This window comes from Diadema setosum, chromosome 11 (genome assembly GCF_964275005.1).
Source record: "Diadema setosum chromosome 11, eeDiaSeto1, whole genome shotgun sequence".
NCBI classification, from domain to species: Eukaryota; Metazoa; Echinodermata; class Echinoidea; order Diadematoida; family Diadematidae; genus Diadema; species Diadema setosum.
The window spans coordinates 18,982,003-19,006,105 of record NC_092695.1 but is presented as its reverse complement, the minus strand read 5'-3'; the positions used below and the strand labels follow the sequence as shown (position 1 = coordinate 19,006,105).

The 24,103-nt window shown below is 39.3% G+C and overlaps 2 protein-coding genes across 4 annotated transcripts; one reads left to right on the top strand and one right to left on the bottom strand.

Annotated features, from left to right (window-relative positions):
- Window positions 1–647: 647 nt before the first annotated feature.
- Window positions 648–10,407, top strand: LOC140234832 (dynein axonemal assembly factor 6-like). Of its 3 annotated transcripts, none has more exons than XM_072314873.1 (7): window positions 648–725; window positions 4,155–4,239; window positions 4,980–5,049; window positions 7,150–7,255; window positions 8,669–8,765; window positions 9,107–9,192; window positions 9,682–10,407. In XM_072314873.1, exons 2-7 carry the CDS (start codon window positions 4,159–4,161, stop codon window positions 9,806–9,808), a joined length of 567 nt encoding a protein of 188 aa, XP_072170974.1. In that variant the 5' UTR covers window positions 648–725; window positions 4,155–4,158; the 3' UTR covers window positions 9,809–10,407. The 3 variants fall into 3 exon arrangements, with proteins under 3 accessions (XP_072170974.1, XP_072170975.1, XP_072170976.1); XM_072314874.1 differs by having other exon boundaries at window positions 675–725; window positions 4,138–4,239; XM_072314875.1 differs by lacking the exon at window positions 648–725 and having other exon boundaries at window positions 4,095–4,239.
- A 6,764-nt stretch (window positions 10,408–17,171) lies between these two features.
- On the bottom strand, window positions 17,172–23,696 carry LOC140235186 (beta-sarcoglycan-like). The gene is made up of 7 exons (XM_072315222.1): window positions 23,524–23,696; window positions 22,504–22,704; window positions 21,282–21,464; window positions 20,269–20,302; window positions 19,646–19,806; window positions 18,288–18,416; window positions 17,172–17,721 (listed from the first exon to the last, which is right to left on the bottom strand). Exons 1-7 carry the CDS (start codon window positions 23,548–23,550, stop codon window positions 17,509–17,511), a joined length of 948 nt encoding a protein of 315 aa, XP_072171323.1. The 5' UTR covers window positions 23,551–23,696; the 3' UTR covers window positions 17,172–17,508.
- Between the last annotated feature and the right edge of the window lie 407 nt (window positions 23,697–24,103).

Genomic DNA, 24,103 nt, shown 5'->3' with positions numbered 1-24,103 from the left:
ATAGGCCTAGATGCAGATAGTAAGAGGAGACAAGAGTCATTTGAGGAAGATAAAGCTTATAAAGAAAAAGGAGGAGGGAGAGAGATAGGGGGAGAGGGATGGAGAGGGAGAGAGGACAGGGAGAGGGAGAGAGAATTAAGAAAATAAGAAGAAATTCCACAACCTGTCGGTAGGCCAGGCGGTGACGCGACATTATTTTGCTCGAGTGCAACAAAATTGCTCAGGACTTATTTTCTTCAAGGACTAGAGGGTTAGGGTTGTGATTGGGCTGTAGGTTTGATTTGACGTGAGGATAAGGGTTAGGGTTAGGGTTCGATTGTGGGTAGTAACTATGTTTGGCTTAACATGCGGATATTTCATGGGAGCAATGTGTTATTGTCACAAGAGCAAAGGTAATGTCATGGTAACCGGCCAGGTCATTGTGTATTGTTGTTATGGTAACATGTACGATAGGCAAGTTGTGTACATAATATATTATCAAAAGATTTGTACTTGATCGATATAATCATGATTCACTTTATGGTTGCAGTTTGTTTATTTTCATTGTCATTTTCAAGATATTTTCTTTCAAATTTGAGAGTGAGAAGTTATGTTCTCTACCAATTATAGAGTTTAGAAACGAACTGATAAGATGAGGATTAGCCATCCATACACACTCCTCAAGGCGAGTGGACCTTATTGCCGTTCATCATATGACGTGCAGCATTTGTGTATTTCTCACAAAGGTAATAAAATGATATTGCTTTTATTGTACTTCAACTTGCATATTTAGTCTTTTGTTACTGATTTTTGCTTTCTTTAAATCATGTGATAAAAAGTACCAGATTCTCTTTCTACTGACACCACCGCTCCGAGTTACGCGATGTTGTTGGCCCATGTTGTTTATGTAGTCCCGTATGCTTATATTGGTGTATGTTATGTGAAGACGGCGTACAACGTAAACATACCACCAGTTCTACCACATAGCCATGGCCGGCCATAGAATAGGGTGCGCTCAAGCTCGCTCGCCTGAAGCGAACTGATTTCTAAAGTGTCTATGTCCCGGCTTCACAGAATCCCTCTACTAATACTAGACTATAGTACTATTGATATGTCTCCGGAGGAACACAATATAAAAGTTTTATTTTTTTTATTTTTTTTTAAAAATAGACTGTCTAGAAACTTTGAAACTCCTCTGCACTGGATCTGGACAGACAAATTTTTCTGTGCTTAGACCCTACCCCGGCCCGGGGCGCTCCTTCACACAGTCATACTGTGCGGGTGGCCCTGTGGGAGCGCCTAACTGTGACCAGCCTGAACGCAAAGTGTTCCGGCTGCGCATTGTAGGATTTGGGATCTGGTACTGGGTAGATCTAGATCTAGGCCTACTTAATATCGAGGCTAAATTTCAAGTTGAATAAACATTTATGATTTACTAAAAACTGTGTAAATTTGAATACATAGAATACTACTGTCAATTACCGATGTAGGCCTATTTAGTTCATTTATCATCAAAAGGATACAGGGAACATTTGGTTCCGCTAATAGTCTAGATAGATGTCTAGTATACCGAGTAGTCCATTTCTGTCCAAATCGATGACTTTAAATAATTCAGTCAGGAGGGATCTGGGAGAACGACAGCTGCTCTGTAGGATGGATTTGAAACCTCTGCACTTGCGCTAGTCAGTGGCAAGGTAACCTTTAGACCAGGCACTTTTGCTGTGCGACATCGTGTGGCGCCCGATCACTCTCTGCTGGTGTGGGCGCGTTTCACTCGCTCATCACCACTACACAGCATGCAACGAAAGGGGATTGGGAGCGCCCTGAGTCAACACTATCTATATTAAACAGAGTTGTGTCTCTGTACAATGAAAAAAGAAACACAAATGTAAGTGACTCTAAAAGTGTCCTATTTTACCAGCAAATGGCATACTTTAAACTATTGTATGTTCCGTATCTAATTCATACCCATTGGCGTTGTACACTTGCTCATTTCTAGATTGATCCCATTCCAGTTCGGGAAACCCACTCACAAGGGGGGCCCCTCCTTATAAGTAACCCGTCCCCCTTATAAGTAACCCCGTCCCCCTTATGAGTAACCCCCGGGGCACCCCTTATAAGGAGTCTCCACGCTTTCTTGCAATGCAACGCGAAAATGAAAGGACTGCGGCAATTCGCTTGATTATGTCCATAAAGCTTCACAAGTTTCCTAGTTACTCACGAAATTTGAGCAAAATCGGTTTGAGGCATCATATCTAAAATCATGGATTTCAATGCGATGTCAAACGACCAATGCGACTGCTGAAATGCGAGCGATTACTGGCGTGAGTGTCGCCAGGCGCGGCGGCGCGGCAATGCTTGAGTGCAGACGTGGCGACTGAGTACTCAGTCGCCACGTCTGCACCAAAAAGTATAGAAGCGCACGCATCGTGCGCTCTATACTCTTTGGTCTGCACTCAAGCATTGCCGCGCCGCCGCGCCTGGCGACACTCACGCCAGTAATCGCTCGCATTTCAGCAGTCGCATGGGTCGTTTGACATCGCATTTAAATCCATGATTTTAGATATGATGCCTGAGCAAAATCGGTTTGAGGCATCATATCTAAAATCATGGATTTCAATGCGATGTCAAACGACCAATGCGACTGCTGAAATGCGAGCGATTACTGGCGTGAGTGTCGCCAGGCGCGGCGGCGCGGCAATGCTTGAGTGCAGACGTGGCGACCGAGTACGTACTCAGTCGCCACGTCTGCACCAAAAAGTATAGAAGCGCACGCATCGTGCGCTCTATACTCTTTGGTCTGCACTCAAGCATTGCCGCGCCGCCGCGCCTGGCGACACTCACGCCAGTAATCGCTCGCATTTCAGCATTCGCATGGGTCGTTTGACATCGCATTTAAATCCATGATTTTAGATATGATGCCTCGAACCGATTTTGCTCAAATTTCGTGAGTAACTAGGAAACTTGTGAAGCTTTATGGACATAATCAAGCGAATTGCCGCAGTCCTTTCATTTTCGCGTTGCATTGCAAAAAAGCGTGGAGACTCCTTATAAGGGGTGCCCCGGGGGTTACTTATAAGGGGGACGGGGTTACTTATAAGGGGGACGGGTTACTTATAAGGAGGGGCCCCCCTTGTGAGTGGGTTTCCCGAACTGATTCCTAGGACCATGGTCTTGAAAAGACGTTTTCTACAAGTTCATTCCAATACACCCCATTCATTCCTTTGTTTTCAAAAATAATCTTTGTGTGGCACATTGCGCATCGGCAATATGGATATATGCATGAAAGTCAAGATTTTTTAGCCTTTGGACAAGACCCTCCCTTTCGCTGTGTAGTGGCGAGCAAAAGGGTTCAAGAGAAACGCCAACCACGCGCCCAGTAGTGAGCAGTCGGGCACCACACAATGTCACGCAGCAAGAGTGCCTGGTCAAAAGGCTACACTGCCAGCAACTAGTGCATGTGCACAGGTTTCATATCTGTCGTAAGGAGCAGTTGTCGTTCTCACAGATTCCTCTTGACCGAATTCATTTAAAGTCATCAATTTGGACAGAAATAGACTACTAGTATAGACATTGGAGGAACCAAATGTTCAACGTATCCTGTTATCAATAATTGGACTACATCTGTACAATGTACGTGTTCAAATTGAAGCAATTTTTAGTATTTAAGTTGGAATTGAGGCACAGTACTACCCCGTCCGAGACCAAATATCCGGTTATCCACGGTCACAGTTAGGCTTGTGCTCAACTTCTTCTATGTCTGTTTGTTTCCAGTAGGCAGTTATAGTATTCTGCTAGTGTACTTGGAAAATGAAAATAAAAGAGTGTATCAATACAATAGGTCCTGGTTTTAATTACTGATTAGATATTATTATATCAATCCTGTAAGCATGCATTTTCAAAAAGGAATGTGTACAGCATGCAGTTATTTGATCCCCGCTTTCATGTTTCTAAGTAAGATCTTTATGTCATTGAATGAAATGCAATCCACCTGGGTTTTTTTACACTCTGATTTTCAAGTCCATAGGATCAAAAGTTGCAATTAACTGTCAATTTATTTCCACATGCATGCAGCCTTTTTGATATGATTGGCCTTTCTCTTGTAATCCAATTGCAAGGCTTTGCTATGTGGGCCATCTGCAATGCATTCTTTTACAGTCTCTTTAAATTTTCAGAAGAATGGAGTTTGCAGGAACAAGCATCTCTGCACTTGCAGACTTACTGAAAGACCAGAGGGATGACGAGAGTGATGATGATCAGGTAAAAGGAAAGATATTTATGAGAATGATGAATCAATTACATGGTAGTGGTAAAAACTGGATGGAAATATGAGGAGGGGTTAGGGAAAGCTGAATTAGAATAGTGTCGGTAGTACACTCACTTCTAGTGTGTTTATTTGCAGTATAATTTGTGGGAGCAAGTGCAATCCATCACACATGCAGAGAGTGGTTTGCATGCAGCTGTAGTGATTTTTGGGAGAAATGTAATGAGATACTGTAAAGAAAACATTATGAGATGTCAGAAAAATGGGTACCTAGCTTGCTCAAGATTTACCATACATGTTTTAAATGCATATTTAACTTAGATATAAACCCGTTGAGGACGGTTTGATTTTGCTACAACATGCATTTCCCATAGATTTCTGCCCGAGAATTCTTGGGACTCATCTCCAAAGGGTTGAATATAGGCAAGCAGCATTGACTGTAGTGTATCAACTTTTTCCTGCTTCAACTAATGTAACTCTCAGTCAATCTATTGCGTACAATTTTGATGTACAGTTACTTGTACTCACCAGTATATGATTCAAGAAGATTTATTCAGTAGGAATGGTCTGCAGTCTCACAGTGTGTCATCACTAGAAATGATGACTGTGCAAATGTTTACAGTACCACAAGAACTAAATTACAGGATAATGCTGTTATTGTGAAGTATCTGTCATCTTTATCATCTATCATCATCTTCATTGTGATCACCCCTGATGCCGTGGTCGCACCTCCCAGATTGTGACACACGGCGCATCTCTTGGTCCAGGCTCAATAGGACCTCCAAAGAAGGAAGATGATAACAAAGGTGATTGTTCTTTAGTAATTAGTGTCTCTTTTACAACATGGAACATAAGATTTCTTTCATAAGCTAATTTAATTTTTCATCAGAATGATATTTAAAACTTCTTCATGATGGAGGGGAAACAATTTCCTGGGAATGTATTTGGACTCCCATAATATTCCCACTGATATTCTTGGTACAAAAGGGGAGCCTATTCATGAGTGACATGGGGATACTTTTTAATTTCTTTCTTAAAACTTTGTGGTGAATTATTGTAAGATTTCATATGCGAAGTTGGGAGACATCATTCTTCAATCACGCAAAAATTTGTGACTTTTGCAAAAGGGATATATGACCTTTTGACTATATAAGTCCCAGAAACAATATTTCTGTGATTTAGTGATGTATGTTCTTTTTTTTTTTTCAGTTTTAACTACATTGTATTCATTGTCAGTGTTTCATAGGGAAGATTAACAGATTCTCTTTTATTTGTTACTTTTGTTGTTCATACAAAATTGCTTGTCTTTAAAGGACAAGTTCACCTTGATATACATGTGGATCAAGTGAATGCAGCGATATCATCAGAACACATCAGTGAAAGTTTGAGGAAAATCGAACAATTCATTCAAAAGTTATGAATTTTTAGATTTTCTGCGCAGTCACTGCTGGATGAGAGGACTACTACAGGGAGTGATGTCACATGAGTGGAGCAATATTGACCGATTCTGTGACGCGCTTTGTGTATTTTTGGCATGGGCGCAGCCATAGTGGGTGTATCAGCCGACCCCCCCTCCGCACTCCCCCACCCCTCTCCCTACATTAGCACACGCGCAGAATGAAAAACTGCTTTAGCCAATAGGCGTCTCGTACTGAGTGCGCGAATGCTTGCTAGTGCGCGAACCTTTGTTACAAGTGCGTGATAAACATGAGTGCGCGAATGCTTGCTAGTGCGCGAACCTTTGTTACAAGTGCGTGATAAACATGTTGCCCGGGGGTGGGGGAGAGCAGGGGGGGTCGGCTGATACACCCACTATGGCTGCGCCCTGTGCCGTAAAATGTCTGCTGCCCTCAACGAACCCGAATCGGTCAATACATACAAGTAAACTATTTGAAGAGAATCCCACAAGATTTCATTTTTGAAAGAGTACACATTCCCTCAACTTGTTACTAACATATGTTACGGGTAATATTATTCCACTGCCTTCTGAAAGAGGCAAGTCAAGTCCTCTGTTATTATACGAGAAAAGTGAAAATATGTTGAATTTGCATTGTATCGTTCTATGCATGTGACATCACAAGCTGTTGTAGTGGTCATCTTGTCCAGCAATGGCAGCATTGAAACTTTTAAAAAGTCATAACTTTTGAGCAAATTGTCTGATTTTCCTAAAACATTTAGTACATGTAATGTGTCCTAATATTGCTGCATTCTCTCAATCCTTATGTACATTCAGGTAAACTTGTCCTTTAGAAGCATCCAACTCGCTCAATTTCTGACAATTTCTCGAATTGGCAACACATAGATTAGGAAGATTACGTTTCTCACAGATTGGCACATTGTGTATTTCTTCCATCTTTTTTTCCAGATTTAATGAACTTCATCAGCTGCATCTACATGTAATCCCTTTCCAATCTAAGCTATCGTGCAATAACATTTCAGAGTTGTCAATTAAATGAGGGCAAGATGGTGATTTATGCAGCAAAATTACTTCAGGAATTGACAGCTTAATATTTAGTGTGATCACATGTAGAGCTGTTTATTGTTATGTTTGTGTTCTAGATTGCCTCTCAATATGAAATAGTGATATATGCTGAATTGTTCCTGCAAATGACAGGAAGACGCCAACAATTAAGGCATTGACCTTTGATTTGTCAACAATCAAGGCGACCACTGTATCGATAAACATTTCTGTTTTTTGAAAATTAATAGCCATGCAGACCCAAAGTCAATATTGCCTGTGGAAAAGATATCACTCTTTTGTTTCATATATCTCAGTGATTTATGATAGTCCTTTATTCATAATTCATCAGCATAGTTTTGATAGTGATGCATTATGAGGTTACCTGGAAATTATGTTATCTTAAATATGCTTACTTTGTATTTAACATATTTTCTCCTCATCATAGGTCATATACCATCAAGTGCAACAGATGCAAAAGACATCTGGGATGTTGATTCAGTACCGGAAGGATCAGAATTTGAGGACATTTATGATCCACGTCCAGAACCAGAGTGAGTCTTGTACCTACTTTAGTAGGCAACCAACAGTTTGTATGATGTTAATTTTGTTATCTGAAAGATATTCTTCATACCCTTTTGGAAAGAACAATGCTTTTGTATTGAGTGGACTTTGTTCAGAATTAGCTCATAATGAGCCTTTAAGTGTTTACCCAGAAGTGTAATAAAAAAAATATTAAGTATGTAGGCACCTACTGAAGTTGGTTTGTGTCAAACACAGATAACCTTCAGTTAGTCATTTCTATTTCCCTTCACAGTACCAGCTCATGCTGTTTCAAATCAAAATGAAGATTTGGCATGGTTATATACATGTATAGTACATACATGCTATGTGTCAAAACCACGCTACTCTTTGTTTCACATTATTTATCTTTGAGCAGTCATACTTGTGCTATGTAGTGACTCATTGCCCAACAATACCTTTGAGCTTTGAAATCTGACACAGGATCCTTTTCTGACAAAAATATGTGTCGTTATCAGGCATGCTTTGTATGTAGGACAGCTGAGCCATCGAGCTAGAATGCAACTTAAGAACCTGATGAATCAGCATTTACAGTGGCAAATTCTCAATTTCACATATATGTTAATGTCTTGTTTATCATGAACTGTTGAGTGAAGGATAGTACATGGTATCCAAAGACATTAAACAAGTGTAATGGCTGACACTTTTACAGATTTGTACTTTTCTTTTCCTCTTCTCTTCATCATCACTTCACCTACATCATTTTGATATTAACAAGTATTGGTGGAGATGAGAGTTGGACTTTTACATTTTTGCGAGATACCAAGAAAACACTTATGAAATAGTACAGAGCATACCATTTTAAGAGGGATTCAAAGTTAATTTTATGAAAATCGGGTTTGGAATGACTGAAACATCCAAAAACAAAGTAAAACAAAGCAATCGTAATAAAAGGTGGGTCCCACACTTTATTAGAATCGCTCTGATTTGGATATCTCAGCCACTTAAAAAACAATTTTCATCAAATAAACGTTGAATTCCTCATGGAATTACATGCTCTTTCATATTTCATATGAGGTTTCTCATTATCTCACCAAAAAATGTTAGAAATTTGAAATTAGGTCTCAACCAAAACTATACGATCCCTTTAAGTAAAAAAGAGTGAAAAGCTAAGTTATTCTGGCAAAAAGGAGGGGGAATAAATTGACCTAAATGTGCCCTCAAGCTGTGTGGAGTGGAAGACTACAAACTATCATGGGAAAAAAAAAAATCAAAAATTACAAAAAGTAGATACAGTGTACTAACTGCTGCTGAAGTATGAAATTTTGCATTTTCAATTCTGTTAATTATTATTTTTTAACATTTTGTATGTGGTTTTATGAATCGTGCAGCCAGTCATGAAACTGAAACCCGTTAACCTTTATTCTGGAAATGTCTCCATGCAGGTATGACATCATTTTCAAGCAGGCTGTTACCACACAGGATATGTTTCTCCAGATGGGGCGGAAGACACCGGCAACTTCCTCATGTGAGGACTTAGTGGTAAGTATTCTCAACGTGCAGACTGTCTCCAAGAGCTGGTTCAAAACTTCATGCAGGGAAATGATTGGACGATGCAGAATGTTGAAAAGTCTATTCTGTGTGTTGTACGGTACCTAAAAAATGATACAAGAATGTCATTGCTAACTTCTGATCATTTTCATGATGATATTTCAAAATATTCAATAAGGACTCAAGTATCCTCTTGATCAAATTGGTAGTTGGAACCCATGGTCCATGAGAAGCGTACTCAAAAAACAAACAAACAACAAAACAAAAACAAAACAAAAAAACCTATTGTGAATACCACTATATTTTTGGTTTGGTTTCTTGTTAATTTCCAGGTTAAGATCAAACTGCCAGGAGTTAAATATGCTGATGTGGAGCTGGATGTGAAGGACAAATTCTTGGATTGCCGGACCCCGAAACAGTGAGAAATAATGATTAGTTCTTTACTCTAGGAAGAATATCATGATAAAAATAGAATGTATATGGAAATACTAACAGATCTCAAATTGATCATGGGCAAAGTTCATTGAATACTCAAACCTGAACAGTGAAGAATATAAGAATGGTTGCATGAATGTTGTAATTCCATTAAAAGAAAAATAATACATAAGAACTACTGTATAACCACACATGGACATGCTTATTCTTATGTCATTTCAGTCAGTGAAAATATATTATACATTTCTCATTTTTGATCGTTGTATTCTAACTCCTGTAATATCAGCATTTGCTAAAAAATTGATGCTGTAGGTACTCTCTTTTTTGTGCCAGTGCTCTCCACAATTTAAAGCAGTATTTCTTTCTATCCAACCTGCATTCAACTTGATATGCATGTGTAAGCTACTCACTCCGTATGTCATATATATTTTCTCCTTTCCTTAACCACCCCCGCCATCTTCTTTTCCCGCAGTAAACTGGGTCTCCATTTGCCCCACCCTGTAGACAGCAAGAACGGTCAAGCCAAGTGGGATGGAAACAAGGAAACACTGATGGTCACTCTCAGGATGACCAGGGAGTATGACTTTGTCAACTTTTGATGAAACTCTTCGCAAGTGAAGCCAGACACTGGGATATCTATCATGACCCTTCTGTGTGTTGAGCGAAAAATTGCATCAGAATCGAGATCACGTGACTCACTGTAGTTGCATGATTGTAGGACCGCCCCACCTGTGTGGACATAGTGCATACAAACTCTTGCAAGACCACCAGGAATTCAAGAAGGGGAAAGCCCCAGAAGTGAGCAGCTTCAAGTGGAAGGCATGGTGTTCACTCAGGCATGACAGCAAAAGCGATACCATCGGCATATCACAGATTGTATACCTGATGTCGTGAAATTTTACATGCCGTCCAGCTTCAAGTATTCAGAATGTGCCCTTTTGCTTATTCATGTTGGGTGTGCCCAGCATAGAGGTAACCACGTACCACGTCATTTGCATTCTACTTCTGGAGAAGCGGCAGATAGTAGGTCATTGAATCACCTGCTGCTTTGTTGCCAGAGAGAACCAGCCATAAGTTTGAAAATAGAATGTATGTCAACACCTATCATACTTGAGCTTGTCTATAGCAGAGCAAATCTACTTCTCAATGTACTACACTTTTCCTTCTGGTTATCATTACATCAAGATATATACCTGAATAGTCGAGTCCTAGTTTTATTCACCGTTTTTATCCTGGTTCAACTGATATTGTTACAATGAAAGATGTTGCCCATATCAGAGAACTCTGTGGTCTTGGCTGACACTCCCTCTGACTCTCCCTCTCTTTCTCTCTCCTTTTTTCTCTCTTTGTGAACCTGCACTGATTCAGTGCCCCATAAACTGCCCTGCACTATGCTCTATGCAAACGAGCTACTAAATGAACAAACATCTCTAAAGACACTTTGTACATTGTAGTTCCAACACCAAGCAGGGGTGCTGTGATTATGTAATCTGTACTGGAAACTTCCACAACAAACAACAAATGATGACAGTTATTGTTTCATTTCCATTTGAGAAGATGGCTGGAAATGCCCATATTCTGCTTCAATAGCTGGTCTTCCATGGTGTCCAGTTGGATGTAAGGCTTTACTACTAGCGCTGCTATACAGACAGACCCACTTTTGTGGCAAAACAGCAGCATTATGTGATATCTGGCTTGGAAAATTACACTAAATTCACATCCAGTCCTGACAGAATAATTTATTGTTAGTATAGTGTATATCAGGTGTAGTAAACTCAATCTGTTGTGTACCTCTAATTTGAAGTGTGTGTGTCAGAAACATGATTTTTTTTCCATGCTTTGCAATTGATGTACATCACCTTGAGAAAAATACATTTCCTAATTTTTTTTTTTTAATTTGTGGCAAGATGGATTGTGCTTGATTTGCTTCAGTTTGTCAGGTAGTCTGGGAGAAAAGTATACAGTGCACCATACAAAGTAAATACTCCAACACTCTTGTGATGGATATGTAGCAAATCCCACACAGGGATCAACTGTCTTTGCTGATATGGTCACAAAGCTAATACATCTAGTATCTAACACACACATACAAGTACATGCACTTACAATATGAATGTCCCAAAAGTTAAATGCCCTTTTCCTATTACATCTCTTTCTGGACGGAAATCATGACACAGTACAAATCAAATTACACTTTCCCTGGTTTATTACCAAGACTTTAAATGCAAATCAAAAGCAGCAGCTCTCACACTCTACATTACATTAGTTAGTGCTGCCACATTGCGTACCACTGTATTGCACAATATGCTGTAATAATGCATATTAAAGAATACATGTACAATGTACAAATAAATAACTGTAAAATACAAATATTTAAATACAAAATGTACTGAAAAAAAGTATGTTTACTGAATACAAGTACAGCTGTACTACACTGAGCAATCTAAAAATCAGTGCACAGCAGTACAGAGAGAATACAACATTTACCTACATCAGTAACTGGCAATCTTTGGAGTACTGTGACTGCATCTAACTTTCTGAAAACTTAATTTCAAACATTTTTTTTTTAAAGTAGATGAAAAGTTTAAAATCATGCATGCATTAGTACATTAATATAAATCTTCTCTCACTGAAAGTCACAAATTTTCAAGTACATGAAACTTTCATGATTTTTACAAGGAGCTAAAATTCACAAATGTAAACTGCATGCGAAAGTGTCTTTCAACAAAGTGCACTGAATACCAGTGGCGATTCATGAAAGTTTTGTGCCACGAAAAAGGCTGTCGGCACCAGTTCACAAGAGTTTCATGCCATGAATGTTCCTGGTTTTACAGTATGTGCAAAATTCATTATTACACACACAGGGTCATATCATATGCACAGTCAACCTTGCCTAAGTTGAATCTACATGTATTTGAACTCGACAAATAGCTCCGACTTGGAGAAAATTCTACTTTTGAGGGGTTAAAATCAATAGAATATAAAGGGAAGAGGACTTGAAAAGACCTTCGACTTAGGTGATCATTCGACTTATGCGAGGTTGACTTAAGCAAGGTTGACTGTACTTGCATTTTATGTGTGTTGACATCCACCACAACACACACAAATAAAGTAAAAGGGATGGTACAGTATTGGTGGAGATGAGAATTTGGCTTTTAACTATTTGCGAGATAGCAAGAAAACACTTGTGAAATACTTAGTACAGAGCATACCATTTTAAGAGGAATTTAAAGTTTATTTGATGAAAATCACGTTTGGAATGACTGAAATATCCACAAACAAAGTAGAACAAAGCGATCGTAATAAAAGTTGGGTCCCACACTTCATTAGAATCACTCTGTTTTGGATATCTCGGCCATTTAAAAACCAATTTCATCAAATATATGTTGAATTTCTCAATGAATTAAATGCTCTTTCATATTTCATTAGAGATTTCTCATCTCACCAAAAAATGTTAGAAACCTGAAATTAGGTCTCAACCAAAACTATATGATCCCTTTAATGGTAACACAAAAAGGATAACAATGCAATTAAAATGATTTTTAAAGCATCATCCCATATTTGTGTCCTTGTATGTCAAGCTGACATGATTTGGTCCTTTCAAAATTACTTTACATTTTAATCATGTAGTACTCTAATCAGATGCACAGTAAAAATACAGTGGGACTGAAATTATTCTGTAAAGTCAAAGTTTTGTTCTTGTTCCAGTTTGTTCATCTAATTTTTTTTTTTTTTTTGCTTTAAATTCAAGAAAAATGTGTATGGTGGTGCAGAGTAAGGAGGAAAAGAGCCAAGTACCGATATACTATACAACGCACTCTCGTTATAACGAACAAGATTGTAACGAAATTCCAGTTAATACGCAGTGAAAATTTGGGCCCTAGCGTTATCCATTTTATGTATATATTGTTTATTTGTTCGGTTGTAACGAAATTTCGAGATAACGAAAGAAAACTGCCTGTCCCAAGGGCTTCATTATAATGGGAGTCCACTGTATAAGCTGCTATTTTCGCAAGGATTTAATTTTCACGAATTTTGCAAATCACAGGTGGATCGCAAATTTTAACAACACATGAAAATGTTGTCATGTACTAGGGTAATAGTGCATTTACAATAGCCTGGTCTCAATTCACAAAAACATCTCGCGAACATGTCTGTGACCTTGTCATTCACGAAAATATACACGAAAAGAACAGCTCATACAGTACATAAGGCAGTACATGTACTTGCCTTAAAATAAGAATAGTACAATGTCAAATGACTTCTGTAAGTATAGAAATGCACATAAAAGAACTTTAAATAAAATGTCAACAAGCAAAGTTTGGCAGTACGTTCACATTCCACATAGTAAGCTTGGCAAGAAAGCATGATTACGATCACTACAGTGTGGATAACTCGGCCACATTTTCTTTCTTTAAGATAAAACAAGCAGCTCTTTGAGGCCGTATAAACTTCCATTGTTGTCCGACAGTGGCAGCTCATGTGATGAAACTTGGGTCAAGTTTCAGTGGAAGGATAAGATACATTTTGAAGTATTGAATAAAAGTACTTAATACATGTCCTTTCATTAGCACTGAATACATACATTTTTTTTTTTTTTTTTTGGAACACTAGGCTAAAACAGTCAATACTTCAGCCAGCGTCATCTTCATTTATGACTGCTACATGTATCTAAACAAAAATGGTAAGTCTAACACAAACGTTAATATTCAAACATAATACTAAGCCCAATTGCACAAACCTTTGTAATGTCATTACCCTGTGCTGTGATCTACAGTATACTAAAAGTTATTCACTTCTGGGGGGCATTTCATGAAGCAGTTTGTCCGACAAAGTTGTCTGACAAATTTGCTCTCAGCCAGTCAGATGCAAGGATTTCAGTAACTTGTAACAGTTTGTCAGAAAAAATATCTGACAAACTGCTTCATAAAATGCCCCCTGAACACTAACAGGGCAAAACTTTGCAATGCTGTCTGTTCCTATTATCCCTTGTTCATCATCCCATTGAGAGTTATCTTACATGCCTTTTTGCCACACATGGAGACAAAGACTTCAGCCTCAAGCACCTTCTAATCCGGAGATTCTCCCACCTATCAAAACCCGTACCAAACTGGAGACTCCAACTTGATGTGCGTGAAGCGCATATCACGAGCGCGAAGCGCAAAGTCCCTTGCAGCCGGGGTCCAGGGTTCTGGATGCTCTCTCATGCTCTCTCAGGCTTTTTTTTTTTTTAATTTTACGATGGCACTAAGTATGTGATAATTCAATGATTCAATTCATATATTTTGGCTTAATAAAACTTCATTTCATATATCATATGTGACCTGCTACAACAAAAGGATCCGAAAGTCGCGGGAGGACAATTTTCTGAAAATGGCATGACATTATTCCCTTACTCTTCTACTTTAATTTCATATACATGTATAGCACAACTCATAAAAGTACTCGGTTGCGGAGATATCGATGATTTCATTAGTGCATGTCAAGTGGTTGAGGATATCAGAGTTTCAAGAAAAACGCCTTCAAAGTTATCCTTCTGACACTATCATATCAAGGGGAGGCGAGACAGTCTTCACCGCTTGACAACCCTCGTATAGAAGGTATGCTCCTAGCAACCTCCTTGCTGTTCATTCAAGCTTAGCGCCAGCGGTCTACGCACGACCAGTCAGTAATCAGGATGCCACGCACTGACCAATTAGATCACTCCCTCGTTGCTAGGGGCGGAGTCTAGCTGCGGCGCTAAATTCAAACCTTCGGACACGTTTCTGTTACACTGAAAGTCAGAAAATCATGGCCAAGAAAGACGCTGATTTCTTGCCTTTCCTTTGATCATTTAGCTTCGAAATTTCGGCAGATGATAGACAAAACATTAGAGTACAGAATTACACCAAAAACAGAAATCCGATTGTTTTGACCAATTTTGATGATGTGACTTCAAACTCGATTTTCTCGGCTCGGTTGTCAGCGACTTTAGGATCCTTTTGTTGTAGCGGGTCACATATGCAGCCATGCAGCCAGGGCGGGAGAATGGGAGATTTTGCAAAAGTGGGCTTTTGGCAGGAGATCTCCCGTCGAAAGCGGGAGAGTTGGAGTCTCTGTATGGATATCCCATGCTGTTGTGATTTACGAAGACAATAACCACCAAAATATAACTACAAATGTAAGATGGTGTGGGAAATTCTGCACTGAAAGTGCTCTTGCAGACAAGCCGCAAAATGAATTAATTTGGAATTAAGCCCCTTGGACATGATCTCCATACAATAGACAACTGTCAAACAGGTGTGACAAGTCTGGATTGAAAATGACCCCTGCCCCCCCTAAAAAATAAAAAAATAAAAAAAAAATAAAAACCTGCAAAGTTATATCAATTAATTCTAGCTCCTCTTTCCTTCCATCAAGATTGTGAAATGATGCAATACCATCCATTTATACCCTGTTAAGAGTCCCCCTGTTTAGGAGGATGTCAGGAGGACCTCTGGAGGACATGCAAGATGGAATGAGCCATTTCTTATACAAACTCAGTGGGGGAGGGGGAAGGGGGGGGGGTGAAAGAGGCCCCTGTTTAGAGTCCCCCTGTTATCTAGAGTGAGGTTAGCATACATTCTTATTGAAACCAGTGGAAGGTCATTACTTCTCAAGAGAAGCAGCAGCAGCAGCAGCCACAAATAACTCGGGTGTTTACGCCAAGACCATTTAGAGCCTCCTCATCTGGCGTGAACACAGCAAAACCTCTAGAGCTTGTGCTAGACATTCACACTAAACTCACTGCAGACTCATGCTAGATGCTTTGTGCCGTGACCGTTTAGAGTCCCCATCGTCTGGCATGAACACAGCACAACCTCTAATGGTTGTGCCGTGTTTTGGGGGACTCTAAACTTTTACTTGTAGAAGTAAAAATCACAAGGTAAAATTCAGACTCCTCACTACAATGTAGTTAGACAGTTGGGTTAAAAAATGATTGTATGCAGGACAATATTGCTCTACACTAAAAATGCAAACTCATATATGATGTACATCAGTGTTTGTAAATGGGCAAATGTAAGTACCTATACACACAAAATACAGGCACAGCTTTGTCACTCACTGAAACATCTATTAAGTATCTATAATTTGTCAAAACATTAATTCATCAATACATTCTCCTCTTTGATAGAGTGCAAGATATTGGCATCTTCCAAAGACATAAAAACACACACATTGATGCTCAAGGGACAAATCAATACTTTTTTGTTTTTGCTTTTTTGTTTTGCTTCAGTGATCAGGATCTGCATAGCCAAAGAAACTATCAATCAAGATTGTTCTAAATACAGCAATATTGCAAACTATTTTATTTTAGCTGCTCAAAAAGCTTGTAAGCAGAATTGGAGATTTACAAAATTGAACAGGAAGAACAGATGGTATAGCAAAGCACTGTTCTGATGCTGCCATGTATTGTATATGCCACATAGTTTGCATTCCTTCATTTATTTATTTATTTATTTATTACCTCCGCCAAGGGAGGAGGTTATGTTTTTGTTACCGTTGGTTTGTTGGTTTGTTTGTTTGTCCGTGTGCAAAATAACTCAAAAAGTAGTTAACGGATTTGGATAAAACTTACAGGAAATGTTGAGAATGACACAAGTAACAGATAATTAAATTTTGATAGTGATCTGAGAATTTTGGGGGAATATTTTATGAAGGATTTTTGATATTTTTGCAGGTAGGGTCAATGAAGTTAGGAGTTCAAGCTGCGCATTTTTGAGGTTTTCATACGCGCACTAAAGTGCGTGCTTCACTGCGCGCCGCGCCGCTGAGGGTTTATGACGTAACAAAGGCTTCTATATTGGGAAATCAGGCAATTTTTCAGCATGTATACCTATGGGTGTGGAAATCACTGATCTCTATGGAAGAGCCCAAAGAGCTTTTCCCCAGTGGTGGAGAGGAGAAAAATCTCTTTGGGAAGAGCAAGATTATCAGTGGAAAGTAGCTGCTTGGCAGAGGTCTGCGCTCTCAGAGTGCTTTTCTAGTTCACTTTTTTTTTTTAATGGGGAGGGGGTAATTTGGCAAATACACTGATATTTGTAAACTAAAGAACTCATTGTGATATCATCTCCTAACCACATGTCCAATGTACATTCTCTCTACAGTTGAATATCAATAACTTTGCTGCCTGAATAATGGATAATACTCTTTTAGATCTTGTAACAATGTCTGCCCAACTCTTCCGAACCCTTGAATGTTTTTGACCCAGCACTGTGTAATTTTGACCCTTATCTTTCATCAATATGTGCACTTGGTGTTTGAAGACATGTGTTACATTTCATTCGGCACATGGATTTGAACTAAGCTTTCCACACGGGTGCAACAAGCCTGGCGGGGCTCTCACTCTGATGACTTTGCCGGTGTCACCACACACACAAAGGGTGTACCCTGTGACGTAACCACTGAGTCTGCCGGTGCTCTTCTTTGGCAGGAGGGTTGTGTTGACATTGACGCCTCCTGATGGGCCTACCTCAAGGGACATCAGGTCCAACTGTTTGTTGCAAGAGAAACATGAAATAGCAAAGACTGAATAATAAGCTTTTCACGCGACAGAAGCTTGAGCGAAAATGTAGCCATAAATTTGTCTTTTGCTTGGTATATGTAACACTACTTATGTTTTGATCCAGCAGAATGAAAATCACATAAAATTCATCTTACCCTGCCAAGCTTGAAAAATTACATAAAAATTGTCACTTTTACAGTTCAGTGGACTCCCGTTATAACGAAGGCCTCATCATAACTGTCAGTTTTCTTTTGTTATATTGACATTTTGTTATAACTAAAAAAATTTACAAAAAATAACACAGAACAAATAATGTTGCGGCCTGAATTTTTACTTCGTTGTCAACAGAATTTCATTATAACTACAATATATGTGCGTTATAATGAGAGTGCACTGTACATATTTCAGAATGACATACAGTCTTTCCGGAACAGGATTATTCGTCCCATTGCTGGTCCATTCTACAAGACAAGAAAAAACAAAAAGGAAACTCTAGAATTTAAGATGAGTTATGAGAGCTTTGGAACAGGGCACAAGGATGAAAGTGGACTTACTGCATTAAGAGTGACATTCTCTCCAGACAAGTCAATTTCCTTGGCACTCAGGGAGAGTCCCTCATTTCCCTGAATGGTTATACCCTCTTCTGCCTCCATGGAAAGAGTTTCTCCTGGACCGGGGCTTAACTGTACATACACACACAGGACATAATCATCGCATCAAACCTTCAGCAGAGCTGCCAAAATTGAATGGAATTTACATCCCACTTCCATGATTAAAAAGCAAATACCAGTATGTACAACTGACAAGATACGTAACATTGACATACATATGAAAAAAATGAATTCTACAAACGGCTGAAAAAAGCTCACGTCAATGACAATGGAAAATGGATGGATTTTCACAAATAGGGTATGTACATTGTGTAGCTCAAATTTGAAGATCGCACAATGTATAACAATCATATTAAAAGGTATAAAGTGTGACAAGCATACATGTACATTACATAAAACGAAGACAGTACATTACAAGAGAATTGCATCAGCCTGATTAAAAGAGTTTTTATTGAATTATGTGATATAAATTTTTGAAATAAATCCTTTTTCAGCGTTGATTTAAGCAAAATCAAGGCAGAGGCATGGCTACTACAAAAAAAGGAACCTACAAAGTACTGTAAAAGTGGAAATTTGTCACGGTGTTCAAATTTTTGCGCATTTCGAGCAACCAGAAACTAGTGTGAAAATAAAAGTACGCTAAAACATGTATGCTTGCTTGCTTTATGTTCCAGTAGTTGATGTCTTGATTCCATGGAATTAAAAACATGCGAAACTCTTCTTACCCTGCCGAGCGTGAAAAATTAGTCGCACAAAAATATCTACTTTTACAGTAGTTGCTGAACAATTTGAAAAATGTAAATGAAGCTTGGGAGATACTCTTCTGACATTATTGGTAGGTAGCAAATTCTTGGAATATTGATATATTGTTAATGTGTGTGGTGTGCGTGTGTGTGTGTGTGTGTGTGTGTGTGTGTATTAGGGAAAGGGAGGGCTGCATCACATTCTTAGGATGAAAGCTGCTTAATGCAAACTTCAAAATATCACTTCATGCTGTTCCTATTGATTTACGACTAAATGAAGTTTTTTTTTTTTTTTAAACATGTTTAGTACAGAGGCCACAGAATTGGGGGGGGGGGGGGGTCTTACAAAACAAAACACTTCTGTAATGTTCAGGCAATGTTACCATTGCAACACACAAAATGCCACGGAAAAATACAGAACAACCTATCAAGTAAACAAGCAGTCACTTTAATCAGAAATCACAACAAAATTCAATATTTCTTTGCAGTGATTTTCAACAATTTTGTGCACCAATTCCCTACAGGATGACACGCTATCCAAGATGGTTGTGTGCCTACCTTGGACGTGACGACCCTTGAACTCGCTAACTGCTTCATGCCAGTAGGAGTTGCTATTCCACTGTCGTTGACTGTGTGAAGAATGGAGCCGCCTGTCATAGGGTTGATGATTTGAAGGCCCTCTTGCGCCCTCATGGTTGTGCTTTCGCCACTGATCTCCACTGGAATAAAATGATGAAACAATAAAATAACACTACTTATTTCAACACATTGGTGGAACCATTTTGTGGCAAATGAGACCGCAGTAGCAGAAAGTTGTTGTACGATAGCTGGCTGTCTTCTCATATAAACTCAAATAGGCATACCACTTTTTCATCTTTCATATTCAAATAGGACTTCATTTCACTTTCCATGGCCCAAAAAAAGAAAAAAAGAAAAAAAAAGAAGAAGCTATGGTAGATACACAGAAGAGTAATGCAATGAAGGGGTTGCTATTAATGGCTGTGGATCCATCAATTCAACTGTCACTTTTATAAAACACTTTATGCAAAACAGTCACATTGTATTCAAATTCATGAAATTCTTCCGTCGAGGTGTTTTCATTGCAACTGATTGACAGATTGCCCTACAGTCACATTGTATGTTTTGTATGTTCCAAATTCTTGATAAGATCTGATCCATACCTGTAGCACCTCCCATCATTTGCTGTAGAACCACCTGGAATGATAAACAACACAGGAAATGGTGGTGAAATTCACATTTTTGTCACAACAGACATCCTGACATAACAGTATTACCTCTCATTGAATCTACTAGTACTGTTTAAGCTTTTATTTTCACATACAGATATTTTCGCGAATCAGGGGATCACTGACATCTTGGCGAAATGTTGTTTTCGCGAATTGACATCCATGATATCGTAAGTGCACTATTACTCATTGGCATGTCGACATTTTCGCATGTAGTTAAATTCATGGTCCAACAGTGATTTGCGAAATTAAGCCTCGCGAAAATGACAGCTTATACAGTACTTTAATCCAAATTACTGTCAACTCTGAACAGAAAACAAATCTAAAATAAGTTTACAAACATATGAGATGAAAAAAAAAAATGATATGAGAATAGGACATTTGGCTAAAAAAGAACAAAGACATCTATTAAGTATAAAAGGAGTTCTCAATACATGAGCTAGCAAGAAGGGAAATGATGGATGCAATGGGATGTAGTAGCAGGCACACAAAAGAAAAATTCACCTGAAAATATTACCATTTTAAGGACAAACACAGGCCACTTTCACAAGACACACATACAATGCCAGAAGCTCACAAACAATGAATGCTAGAACAACTACTGCCTCTGTCTCATCATTTTATGCTGCGAAAGCTAGTATTTAGAACTGGCATGAAGTGAAGATGTGGTAAACACAGCAACAAATTCAATGAAGATAATTCAATCAATATAGCATCTACGAAAGGGTTTTGGAATAAATGGTGAGCTAACGTAAGTAATTACAGACTTGAAGATCCAGGTAAACAAGCCGGTCATACTGATCGTTGTCATTGTTGTTGTTGTCGTTGTCGTTGTCGTTGTTGTTGGGTTTGTTTGTTTTTTCCAGAGTATGGTTCTGGAAAATTAAAGGTTGTGCATAGATAAATAAAAACATCTGAAGAATCCCCACCTAGAGAATTTTACTTACTGGCTGGCCATCACCGTTGATTTCCAAGTCCTGTCCCCGATAGCCACCAAACTCTCCCAAATCAGTCAGTACCTTCTCTGCTTGGACGTCTTCTTTGTATTGGATGTCTCCCCCATCCACAAACTCCAACACATCGGACCCAGTCTGGTCAATCCGCAATGCCAAGACAATTAGAACAGTGAGCTAGAGGGTCACAGAGAAGAAAAAAAGAAAAGAAAAAAAGTAAAAGAACTATCATGAAATGGGCTGATGATACAACATTCAACAATACTGTAAACATGTGCTGTCATTGTGACTTTCATTTCAAGATATTTTGTGCATAGCAGTGACGTACACAGTGGCGGATTCAGGAGAGGGCACACCGGGCGTGCATGCCCCCTTTACTGTTCTTTATTTTGCACCCCCTTTTCGGAATTCCTGAATCTGCCCTTGGTACAGCTTGATATGATTCAGACAGAAATAACCAAATATGGCTCAAACTACATTTGTAAATAAAACGGCAGAAGGAAACACAAAATGGAGGCAATGAAACAGACTGTGTAAGCACCATTTACGTTATGATGTATTTTTGGAATGGCATTGTACTGTAAAAGTGGAAATTTTCGCGGTGGTGAAATTTTCGTGCATTTCGCGCAACCAGAAACCAGCGCGAAAATAAAAACACGCAAATATTTTTACTTGCCGTACAAATGTATGTTCCTGTGCCTGGTGGCTTGATTCCGCGGAATTAAAAACACACGAAACTCTTCTTGCCTAGCCAAGTGCGAAAAATTAGTCGCGTGAAAATATCCATTTTTACAGTATATACCAATAATAGTGCATGACTTTACTGGACTACGTAAATATAAACAGTAACACAATGTACCCAACTCCCTGGTACCATAATTTGCTACAGTAGTAAAGTTATGTTGTACATTGATTATACATGTTTCTTCTATTCATATTAAATGTACAAATCATAGCTTATTAGAAGTCATTCAAGTGAATATTTCTTGAAAAAATTAAATACAACACTATAGCAGTAGCACTGCAAAATTAGATATACCGGTATATAAGAATTTGCACATGCAAGAAATACAAGTAAAACTAAAAAGATAACAAATCAAACGTCAAAACCTGCTTATAATGAGGCAAATGTCGTGACATGGGGGAAGGGGGGTCATAATAAAAGTGTATCTTTGTGTGTGTGTGGGGGGGGGGGGGGGGTAGGGGGGATACCTACAACTAAATTGGCAATGACGACAACATAGATTAGGAAAAGGAGCAGATAAGCCAGGAAACGCTTGCGCCCTCTCAGTCCGGTCTTATGGAGGTGCTCCTCGTGGACAGCAACATAGCCCGCTCGGAAGTTGCTGTTGTGCTCCTTGTTGACTCGCCTCCGCTCTAGTGACTTATCCAGCATGGACAACCGACTGGTCGATCTCTGTTTGTAGTATAGAGATTTCAGATGGTTATGAATAAACTATGAGGTGGAAAGAATTGAAATTAGACTATCAATAGTACGTAGACATCTTACAGTAATGCAAGCCGCCCATAATTCGATCATAACGCCGTCCAAAATTTGCCCGCCTGCTACATGACCTGTAGAATTTAAAAACCTATTTTGCACACAGGCTAACCGTGGCACTTGAGGACAAACCTTGGTGTGGGTGCCAAAAGATCTACTTTACCTACACTAGGCTAGCTCTCTATCATAGGGCCAGCCCTCGGGAGCTCGCACCCAACTCCACACTACATACACTAGACAATAGTCTACACTTCACCAGTAGACTAATTGTTACACAGTACGCGTACGTAATCACAGTCAAAATGATCATGTGCTCACAGTAACGTTACTGTCACTGTTGACTAAGTAAAAGTAAATAAATTAAAACAAAAAAGGGACAGGTCACGAACGAACAGTAAACTCAAAAGGACTCGTTTTGTGAGATGCCACTGCACTGTTTCAGACACACAAGATGCTAGATGGTGAGCACGAACTGGAAATTAGAAAAGGCAAGAACCTCGAACCGGGGGGGGGGGGGGGGGTTCATCTCTATCACAGTCCCCATAGCATCCCCACATTTCCCCTCCACTTCAGGCTTCCCTGCCGGCCGGCCCCCTGGCCTGGACATAGACTATTAAAATAAAGTCATTTATAGGCCTACAGCTGAATTTGCCAGTGCGTGTGCAGCTAGCTGCACGTACATGTACGCACAGGCACTGCGCACAGGGACGGATAGGCTCACTGGCACTGACTTACTCTGAACGTAGCGTTATTTTCATCCATCTTGTTCTTGACTGGCTGTCAGGCTAGACTCAACAAATCGGCAATTGATACCGCATGTCTCTCTCCCTTTAACGTTAGCTCTGTCGCTGTATAAAGGTTCTACTTCTAAATGTTTATGTGAATCTCACAGCTCAATCTGAACTCATTCATACATCTATGGCTCTGCTCGATGAAGCGGATGTTGTAGTGCCCGTTGTAGTATCAACAGGCATTAGCTTCCGGTTCGTGAATGCCGGCCTGGGGCAGTGGCAGGGTGTCGTCAATGCGCATGCGTAGCGTCTTCGCGACGAGAAGTGAGTAACACAGGATTTCTCTTTCTACATAGTTTTAGTTGGGAGCAACGTTGTCAGAGTTGGCATGATTACTAATAGTACTGTATAGTATGCTCTTTGGCATGGTAGTATGTAGGCCTATGGTAGGCATAGACCCTAATTTATCTTCTTTACAAGCTTAATTCTAGCATGATTGTCACAACAAGATACCTTCTTCTATATCTTTTGTTCTGTGATTATTTTTGTTGTTTTAGAAAAACAGTGTGGGCATTTTGTGTAGG

What these genes read in the sequence shown, in the direction of transcription:
- LOC140234832 (XM_072314873.1), top strand. Translation starts at nt 4,159, where the DNA reads ATGGAGTTTGCAGGAACAAGCATCTCTGCACTTGCAGACTTACTGAAA. An exon ending in GAAGGAAGATGATAACAAAG is followed by an intron (nt 5,050 to 7,149) that starts GTGATTGTTCTT and finishes TCCTCATCATAG; the next exon opens with GTCATATACCATCAAGTGCA. An exon ending in CCTCATGTGAGGACTTAGTG is followed by an intron (nt 8,766 to 9,106) that starts GTAAGTATTCTC and finishes GTTAATTTCCAG; the next exon opens with GTTAAGATCAAACTGCCAGG.
- LOC140235186 (XM_072315222.1), bottom strand. Translation starts at nt 23,550, where the DNA reads ATGGATGAAAATAACGCTACGTTCAGA. An exon ending in AAAATAACGCTACGTTCAGA is followed by an intron (nt 22,705 to 23,523) that starts GTAAGTCAGTGC and finishes TACTACAAACAG; the next exon opens with AGATCGACCAGTCGGTTGTC. An exon ending in TCGTCATTGCCAATTTAGTT is followed by an intron (nt 21,465 to 22,503) that starts GTAGGTATCCCC and finishes GTGACCCTCTAG; the next exon opens with CTCACTGTTCTAATTGTCTT.